Source organism: Triticum dicoccoides, chromosome 5B (genome assembly GCF_002162155.2).
Source record: "Triticum dicoccoides isolate Atlit2015 ecotype Zavitan chromosome 5B, WEW_v2.0, whole genome shotgun sequence".
NCBI lineage: Eukaryota > Viridiplantae > Streptophyta > Magnoliopsida > Poales > Poaceae > Triticum > Triticum dicoccoides.
The window spans coordinates 703,713,779-703,724,090 of NC_041389.1; the positions used below are offsets into that span (position 1 = coordinate 703,713,779).

General features: G+C 45.2%; 1 protein-coding gene across 1 annotated transcript; it reads right to left on the reverse strand.

Moving 5' to 3' along the window:
* Window positions 1-1,183: 1,183 nt before the first annotated feature.
* LOC119310613 lies at window positions 1,184-9,971 on the reverse strand. Its single transcript, XM_037586297.1, has 6 exons — window positions 9,924-9,971; window positions 9,585-9,674; window positions 7,684-8,580; window positions 7,398-7,595; window positions 7,046-7,325; window positions 1,184-1,446 (listed from the first exon to the last, which is right to left on the reverse strand). Exons 1-6 carry the CDS (start codon window positions 9,969-9,971, stop codon window positions 1,409-1,411), a joined length of 1,551 nt encoding a protein of 516 aa, XP_037442194.1. The 3' UTR covers window positions 1,184-1,408.
* Window positions 9,972-10,312: the final 341 nt, after the last annotated feature.

Here is a 10,312-nt window from a genome sequence, read left to right on the forward strand (position 1 = left end):
TTTGTATCTAGTGGAAAAGATTGCCAGTACATTTGTTTTTTGTAAATTTGCCATGTACCCAAAAACAATATTTTGCATATTTTCCACCCCTAGTAATACAGAGAAAAAAAAAGAGGAATTGGGATTTGATCCCAGGTCTCATGAGTGGATGGTTGGGAACGCGAAGCTTTCACTGAACCTTCATCCGTGCCATACCGGATCCAACCACAAATGGTCAGATTCTAGGTTTTCACTCTGAAGAACAAGTCTAAGCATATCTGAGCAATGTTTTCAACAAGGTAACAACGCAAAAACATCGTCATTGCCGGTATAACTAACTCAAGACAGACATAGGATTTTCAAAACGGAGCTCAACAGATGGGGTACTCGAGAAGCACCATCAAAACGATGTCAATCATGTGTTGTCGCCACCATTTTCCACGATCCGAGCAGCCATGTGCGCTGAAATTTTTGGAGGAATTTCTAGCTTAATTTTCTATTTTTGACCTCTATTGTGCTTTGAATTTATAAAAGAATAGAAAAATTAATGGGTAAAGTTTGCATGGTCAAACAAATAAAATTGCCTTGCTATAAAAAATTGTCATTGTTTAAATTAAATTTTGGATTGTTTCAAAATATGAAAATTGCCATGGTGAAAAAAGTGCCATGGTCAAAAAGGTTTGCCATGATCCGAAACTGAATTTGCCATGGTCCATGGACTAAACATGACATGATGCGTGAACTATCTACCATGACTAAAACAAAGAGAAATTTTGCATGTTGCGAAAAGAAAGAAATTTGCTACAATAAAAGAGAGTTATCTATGATGTCAAATTTTGTGTAACTTTGTCATGATGGCAAAATTAGTATAAAATCACCATGATACATACAAACCAAATATACATGATGCTCGAAGAAAGCAACAATTTAATTGCCATGGTCCAAACAATAAAAATTGTCATGGTAAGATTAAAGTTTGCCATGTTCACACAAAAAAAATAATGATCTGGAACTAAATTTGCCATGTTCATAAAAAAAAATCCACAATCTAAACCTAAATTTGCCAGGGTCCACAAACTTATCATGGCAAATGTTGTTCGCACGGCTAAGTTCGAATTAGAGATTGCTTATAATGGAAAATTTAAAGATCTCTAATACATAGCAAATATAGAGAACATAGTACACTGACATGGCAGACGATCTCTAAAATTCATGACGAAAGTAGAAAATAATATGGCATCATAAATTTAGAATTTTTTGTCTCTAAGTGATGGCAAATTAAGAAAAAAACATAGTACATTGACATGTCGGCAGCGCCAAGGCACAAACACAAAGAAAAATCCTAATAACAGGTAAGCGAGTTGGTCCTGGTGGGAGGATAATCTTGTTGTCCATGTGGACCACTGATCCGCAGATGTACGGGTGAGATTCAACTCAACAGGAATTTTGGCCCGTAATACCGTAAACCTGCAGAGGAGGCAAATTGAAACAAGCTCTGATCAGTATCATAATGTGCTCAAACTTAAAGAGTCATTGTCTGAGTAAAGATTGTTGTCGTTCAGTACATGCCAGCTGTAACATATAAACTATCTTTTTGCCACTGAATACAGATGCAAAATACAAGGGCATAATCAATACGGAGGATTACGTAGGAGCGAATCCTTCGTCGAGAGTGAGAGAGCCCAGGCTCGGGCAGAGGAGAGGTGGTGGTTTGGTCCTCTGGGGCCGAGTTCCGGGGCGCTAGAAGGGGAAAGAACCATGGCAGAGTACGGGAAGTCGAGGGCCGGACCCAGCGACGAAGTAGGCAGTATCTCGACGAGGCTGGGAGGAATGAAAGCTGACTGAGGAGGCTTCGGGGCTGGTGATTCCTGGGTTGAAGGCAGATCCGGAGACGAGCCCCAGGTGGATGGCGGAGCAGCAAGTTAATGCGGCTGCGCTGGAGGCTGGAGCGATGCTTGACCAAGGCTTGGGGTAGTGACTTAGCTGCACTGTAACCTGTAATCCTTGTCTTGTAACTTAGCTAGTACTCCCCCATCCTGAATTACTTGTCTTGGATTTGTCTATATACGGATGCGTCTAAACATCTGTATTTAGAAAAATGCAAGGCAAGTACTCCCTCTGTAGGGATCTAATAGATCTTATATTAGTTTACAGAGGGAGTAATTTGGGATGGAGGTAATATTAGACTATTATTACAGCTCGGCTGGAGCTTCCTTAGTCAGTCAATTAGTGTATGCAGCTCAATTTGCCTTTTTGCATGAGTCAGTCAATTAGTGTATGCAGCTTAATTTGCCTTTTTGCATGTGGCAGCTGCTAGACTGCAGGGTAGGTTTAGCACTAGCAAACGACTTGCCTTGTACTCTATATATACCTTAGAGCAGCAAGCCAGCAATACAAGGCGCAACTTCAAGAAATTAAACTATCCTGTGTTCAGCCCTAGCTCCCCTCTGCTTCTCTACTTCAGCCTATTTCTAACAAGCAGCTGGGGTAGCAGATCAATCTCATCAGAGTCGGCAACGAGGGGGACAGATGTTATTCATGATCTCCCTCCAAGGTGACCGCAACTTGACTCTACCGCAGGGGCGGGCAAGAGTTGTAAGAAATCTGAGAAGGAAGTCACCAGCTCAATGAAGAGAGGAGCAACAGATGGGAGAGGTGGCATGGAGGTGAATGGCAAGAACAAGGTTTGCTCGCCTACCAAAAAGGCAGCCATGGCTGGAGCAGCATCAGGACAAACTGGCCAAATGAGGCGCAAGCGCAAATGTGTGAAAAAGCCCAGGCGTCAGGAGGCGGGACAGGGAGTACCCGTAAAAGAAAAGCGGACTCCTACCTCCAGGAAAAGTAGTGCGAGGAAGGTGTGGGTGCCGGTCCAATAAGGTCCTGTTGTGGGCGTGGTGGAAAGGACGGACATTTTTGGAGGAGTGAAGGGACAACGAACTGTTGAAGGTAGTGACTCTGCGGACCTAACTGAGAAAACAACGGAGCCTGCAAAGGAGGAGCAGGCCCAGCGGGCTCAATGAGGATCTTACCTTGGAACTGTCAGCGTTTGGGGGTTGACCCCAACTGTGGGAGAATTAAGGGGCATGCGAAACCAAAAAAAGAGAACCGACGATGGAGAGACTAAGGTTGAGTTTGGGTTTTCAGAATGGTTATGCGGTGAATTCTAATGGAAAAGGACGAGGTTTGGCTCTCTGGTGGCGGGACAAAGTCTCTGTGGAATTCAAGCCGTACTCGCAGCACACATGGACATATATATTCAGGAGCAGGGAATAAAGTGCGGTTCTCAGGGATTTATGGAGAACCTAAAGCATAACTCCCTGACAAAACATGGAGTATCATTCGGTACCTCTGTGCACAGTCCGACTTACCTTGGCTGTGTGCAGGAGATTTTAATGCGGTTCGAAAGGCTTCAGAGCAGCGAGGTCAAAACGATAGAAATCCCACTCAAATAGGAAGATTTAGAAAATGTGCGGACGTATGTGGGCGTCAAAACCTTGGTTGTTCAGGGTATCATTTCACTTGGAATAACAAGCATGATAACGAGGAGAATGTCCAAGTGAGATTGGATAGACTTTGGGAACGCTGCTCTCTTTGATTGCTTCCGTGAGATTTCAGTGAAGCATATAGCTATTGAAGAATCATATCACATGGCTTTACTAATTGAGTTGGAAGCAGAAACTAGGGAGAGGGAAGAAGTAACATACAACCCTTTCAATAGGGAGAGATGTGGGGGCGCCATGAATCTTATATGGAGATGTTCTCTGAAGTGTGGACTAACAGTGACAAAGGAGAGCATGGAGTCTGAGGACTGTGGAAACGGCTTCAAAGAGTTTCCAACCATATGCAAGAGTGGAGCAGGGAGTTTTTTGGTTCAGTAGGGGGTGAGCTAAAGGTATCGAGCCAGCAACTGGTGGAGACAAGGCAGGAGACTCTACTGATTGAGAATGCAGATCTTATAAAAGTTCTAGAGGCTCGCATGCATGAATTGCTGGTGAGAAAAGAGGTGATGTATAGGCAGACATCAAGACTAGTGGCTCAATGCGGGTGATGGCAACACGAAATACTTTCAAGCTAGAGCCTCCCATCGGAAGAGGGAGAATACAATAAAATCTCTGGTGAGTGGTGACTGCAGATGGAAGGAGATTTAGTATGGATGAAGACATAAGAAGAATAGCTAGGGAGTTCTACACGGATCTGTACACCTCCGAAGGGGCAGGTACGAACCAGTTTTAAGTTCAATTCATGCTTTATCTCTAACGAAATGGGGACTGTATTAGATGCAGAGATCATTGACAAAGAAATCAGTGCAGCGCTATTCCAGATGCAGAGATCATCTTCTCAGAAGCATTGTGGGGAGTTAGGGAAGGAGGTATGTGGTGCAGTAGGGGACTTTTTCGAAGGAGGAGCTTACCCAACAGAGCTAAACGACACAATCCTAGTTTTGGTTTCGAAAGTCTCAGGGGCGGAACAATTATTTCAGTTTCAACCATCAGCCTTTGAAATGTCCTCTACAAAATAATCATTGAAATTGCTGGCAAACAGGCTGAAGAAGGTTCTGCCCATTCTTATCTCAGAAGAGCAGAGTGCCTTCATTCTAGGTCGCTAATTACTAACAATGTCTTTACCGCCTACATGTGTTTATACTATCCTGTGCCAGAACTGAAAGAAAAAGCTTTGTGCTCTTGAAGTAGATTGATAAAGGCGTAGGCTATCTGCAAAGTATACTCAGCCATATAGGATTTTCGGAAAGGTGGATTGAGATGGTTATGCAATCCGTCACTTCAGTAAGGTATGAGGTCTAACAAAACATGAAGAAGGGAAAATCGTTGCAGATGACAGTCTAGTGTTCCTGGAAGCAACAGAAGAAAGCCTGCTGACCTTGCGTCCGCAGGGCAGATTTCTCAGAAGTGCGAACTGAGCTCTGGTCAAAAGGTGAACCTTCGGAAATGCTCCACTATCTTTCGACCAAGAGTTCAGGAATCAAGTGGAAATAAAAGCCACGCTGCAGGATATTAGCGCTGTTGGAAATGAATCATCAATGTAAGGTATTTGGGATTGCCAACAATGGTGGGTAGATCCAAAAATGATGCATTACAACATATTCTAAAAGAGAAAAGAGCTTGGGGAAAGGTGCTGGGCTGTGAGGGCCAAGGACTGTGAAAAGCAGGGAGAGAATTCTTGTGAAGCAAGTATTGCAGCCTGTTCCAGCATATACTATGAGCTGTTTTACATTCACAAAATCTCTGTGCAAGCATCTCTTCTGTTATATCAAGATTTTGGTGGGGCTCAAGCAAGGCACAACATCTATCAACAATCCTCTTCCAACAAGATAGGGCTGGAGAATTCTGACCTGTCCGTATACTCTATGTGCTAGAGCCCTAAAAGCTAGATACTTCAAGCATACGAGTTCCCTCTGAGGCAGGAAAAAACCCAAGAAATGTCTCTGACATGGAGGAGCATTTTGCATGGGCATTGTCTGCTGCAAAAAGGTTTAATCTGGCGCATAGTAAATGGGGAGAATCTGAAGGTGTGGCAGGATAACTGATACCAAGGAGTGGCAGCAGAAGGCCCCTTGTTTGTAAATGTGATACAAGTGTGACAAGGGTTTCTGAGTTACTGTTGCCAGATTCAAAGGAACTGAATGCTACTTGGTTAGGGAGATCTTTTACAAACCTGGCAAATAATATTTTGCCGACTAATGTGGGCAAATGGGAGGGTCGGGATTGCTTGGCGTGGAACTGGAACGCAAATGGGAGGGTATGAATATTTCATAATCAGTACGGACAACGAGGGTGGATATTCATCTAACCTTAAAAACCATAAAGGCTGGCTGAAACTGTGGAGTGTGAATGCTCCTAAAAAAATGAAGATCCATGCTTGGCTTGTCACCCTTTGAAGTGTGGCTGTGGGCGCAGAACTGGCCAGGAGGAAAATAAATTTAATGTGAGGTACCCTTAGAAATGAATCGTTTGCTCATTGTTTTTGGGCCGTGGCCTGTGGGTATGTGAAAGAAGTTTGGAAGGAACTGGAGGTCTGGAGCAACTGTACCATAAGAAATGGGCAGGGTTAAGCACTTGATGCATGGAAGTAGAAAATTAAATGCACTGGATGCTAACCAACTTTCCTATGCTGTCGGAGGATGACTTAAGCCTATTTATCAGAACACTCTATGAGCTGTGGCAAGCTAGGGACGCTGCATGCAGAGGTGAGCCCATGATAAACCCCAAAGATGTGGCCATGAGAGTCCATTATATTGAGAAGGAATGGAAGCAGCTGAATCCTCCAGCCCCTACCTCACACTCATGTGATAAAGAAAAGAATTGGGGTCTGCCTCCACAAGGGTGGATGAAAATTTAATGTGGATGGGGATCTAGACAACAAGGGAGAAGTGGAAAGAGCAGGGGTAGTAATCAGGCAAGATAATGGTGCGTTCGCTGCAGGTAAATGATGGATTGCTACGCGGTGAGGAAAGCGAAGAACGCTGGACTGGACCAATCAGTATATGGATCGCTGGTCCAAGAACTAAAGGCTCGGTGCTCTTTGTTTTCTGAATTCTGTGTGGAGTGGTGTATTAGAGAAGCTAATGTTTGTAATTCATGCTTTAGCAAAGGCGGGTTGTAATGTACTAGTTGGGTCACGTGTGTGGATTGGGTTCCACCATTGATCTTAGAGCTGTTGTTATGTAAATACTTGGTGAATGGTTAACAAATGATAAAGCAGCTGTTCTAAAAAAAGAAGATTGCATAAATAAAAAGCACAACTAAGGAAAGGAAGCCTGCACAAAAAAATCTAATTGTTTATCACCAACTACACCATTCAGCTCCTATTTGATATGAGGGTTTGTCTGCACAAATTAACAGGTAAGCATATTTAACTAATAACTGGAATACATATGCTCCAGACTTTATAATTTGCATGTCAATGCAAACACCTTAGATATTCTGTACAAAATGAAACAACCCATGGCTTAACAGACTTAGGGTCTGACAAAACTTATCAAGATTAACAATTATATTCTTGCTGAATCAAGAAGAGCATGCTATTCATGAATGCCGAACATACTCACCGGAGTTAAGATAGACATAGAACTCCACAGATGAATTAGCCCCGGGGATCTCAAATAGTTTATTGCTTCTATAGTAACTATTTGAGGCCGTATATGATAGCTTCACAATCATTCTTTTAAGCATTGGCGCACATCTGAATATCAGTTTCAAGACATCAAGCTCATGACAGTCTCCTTGGAAGCCGTTGATCTCCACTTCTTCGAGAGCAGTCAAGGAGATAGTTTGGGATCTCCAGCCCATGGGCTGGCGACATCTACAATTTTGTGAGCATCTTCTCGCCTAAAACCAGACATTATAAGTGAATTACTGCACAGGTATCATTGGGATATGTCATTCAGAGCAGAATATTACCGCTGGTCCCGGTAGAGTGACCTTAAGCTTCTGCATAGCACTACGAATTTGGTTCATCCCTAGGAGATGAAACACGGGTGCTCCATAAACATGCTCCTCCCTTGTGATATATAGCTCCAAAACAGAGAAGTTGGCAATCATATGCTTCTCGATCTCATGCGTAAAGGTGCCCTCTTCGCCGTTAGGAAAAGACAGACCCTGAAAAAGCAATTTGGCAGGATATATATCATTCACAAATTTAGTTTAGTCTGAGCTTCCAGTAAACTGAGCAGGAGAAAGTACGAACGGCTGCAAGATGAATGCGCAGCGAGAGGAGTTGTCCTTGTGTGTCTGCAGTCCGTAGCAACACCTCTTTTAGTCGCCAAATACCAAACCAAACAGAGTGTCTGGTATAGCAGCAGCGCCATGAGACCTTGTCGAGCATTGGTGCCAAGACGGAGATGCTGAGCCCCGAGGAGACGAAGGACATGGTAAATCGCTTGAGCATGGGGGCAACAATGTTGATATGCTCTGCCAATCCCTTCTCGCTGTCCACGACAAGCTCCTGCAGCGACGCAGAGTCGATGCTGAGGACGCCCTCTTGGAAGAAGAAGCCGTCAAGCCAGAGCGTGCGCAGGCGGGGGCAGCAGGGGATGAAGGAGCCGAGGTCGAGGTCGGGGTGGCAGCACAGCAGGGACAGCTTCTGGAGCGCGGGGAACTCGACGCCGGCGGGCACGAGGAGGAGGACGGAAAAGATGTCCAGCACGATGGAGGTGGTGCGCTGGAAGCAGGAGTGGTCGAGGGCGAGGGTGCCGTGTATCAAGCCCGAGGGGAGGGCCACGGCGAGCTCCTCCGGCTGGAGCCGCGCGGCGGCGAGCAGCAGCGAGTTGACGCGGGCGGAGTCGGGCCGGCTGTGCTCGGGGAGGCGCTTGTCGGTGATGCGGATTTGCAGGAGGGAAACCGCGGGCGGGGGCGCCGAGCGCCGCTTCGAGCGAGGGGAAGGGCACGTCGCGGAGGACGATCCGGCGGAGGCGGGGCCAGAGGCCGGCCCCGCGCCACCGGCGGGAGAGGGCGGCGGTGCGCGCGGCGGCGGCGGCGCATCCGAGGCGGGGGAGGATGAGGAGGAGGAGGTCGTCGGGGAGGGCGCTGATGCGGTCGGGCGGCGGGCGGCGCGCGGATCTCGACTCCATCTCCATCTGGATTCCTAACACTCGAAGGCGTTGTTTGGATAGAAGATATGAATCCGTACTCTATAAACCAGGAAAACGGTTCAACCGAACAAAACCTCGTTTGGCTACTATAACAAATCCAGTCACAGGCGCTGGCTGGGAGACGTTTGGCTAATATAAACTATATATTGGTTAATCTTATTACATAAAGATTCTGACCGTGCTATCAAACCTTGCGCGCGGGTAAATTTTATCTTGTTGATTCTGGATATGCAAATACTCCAAAATTTATAGCCCCGTACCGTGGAGATCGTTATCATATTGCTTCTTTTCGTGGAAGTAATCGACGATATACTAGTGAGAAAGATATGTTCAATCATCTGCACGCACAAGTATGAAATGTTGTTGAGCGAACTTTTGGTGTTCTAAAAGCTCGCTTTCCAATTTTAAGTAGGAAAGGTGGAGTTCCTTATCCATATAAAACACAAGTCAAAATTGTTATGGCTTGTTGTATTATCCACAACTTCATCCGGAAGGTTAATCATCATGATGAGTTGTTCGAGCTTTATGAGCATGGGGAAGCACAACAACATGTTGACCATGGTGATCAGCAAGTTAGAGGGCAAGCAAGAGAAGATGAACGAGCTGCTAGTGAGAGAGTTCGTGCAGGCATTGCTCGACAGTTGTGGAGTAATCATCAACAGTGTTCCGCTCAACAACCAGAAGATGATTGAGCATTACAATATTATTATTATTTTCATTTTATTTATAGATTCATTACAAAAATAATTGTTCCAATTTTCCATCGATTTATAGGTTCCAAAACTTCCCGTTTCTGTATTAGAAGATGATAGTAATGCTAAAATATTTTATGTACAACTGTGTGCAATAAATTTGTCATTCCATAAAAAAAATGGCCATTGCAGACTAGAGAATGAAGTTGATGAAGAACTGAAACTGATATATTTGTGAAAAGAGCCAATGCAGATGAAGGTTATATGCATTCAGCAACAAAAAATAAGCACATTCAACAGATTACGAGAAAACCTTCAGATGTGGCATGAGGAATCTGTATGGACCAGCAACCATCATTATCCTCTGCATTGTCAACTTGCCACTCCTTTTGTCTCTATGAGCAAAGGCTGTATCAAACCACTCATCAAATTATCACTTCGTCCCTATTATGGGAAAGAATTAAATCAACGACTTTACCATGTAGCTAATTGTTAAGCCCTGTAAACTATGAAGTTTTTTTCCTCTTGACAAGTAGAATGGCATTTCTTATTAGCACAAGTAGAATCATCATATGAATTGTTCAAGGTCCCAGCTCAAATAATTCGACCTTGAAATGCAATGCAAACAAAGATGAAATGTTTACCTGCTCCGCCGAATCATCGTCCTCACGCTTGACCTCCAACCCCGACATGGCCGCTATCAGGGTGAACGGCGTCGAGCACTCTTTTGAGATCTGAACTTGCATGTACGGACGCTGCTGAGACGGCCAGCGTCAAGGGGCGGCGTACATCTGGGATGAGCTCGAGAAGAACCTCTCCCCGAGCAAATCCTGTGCAGAGCCGATGAGGGAGGTCGCCCAGGGGCGGCGGACCTACGGGATGAGCTCGAGGAGCAGATCTCGCCGAGCAGAGCCTGTACGGGGGACGACCAGAGTCGGCCTAGGCGACCAGGGGCGGCGGTGAGGACGAACGACGGAAGAGGAATCACAGGCTGGAGCGCAGTGCTGGAGTCGAAGCTTTGGGAAGTCGCCGT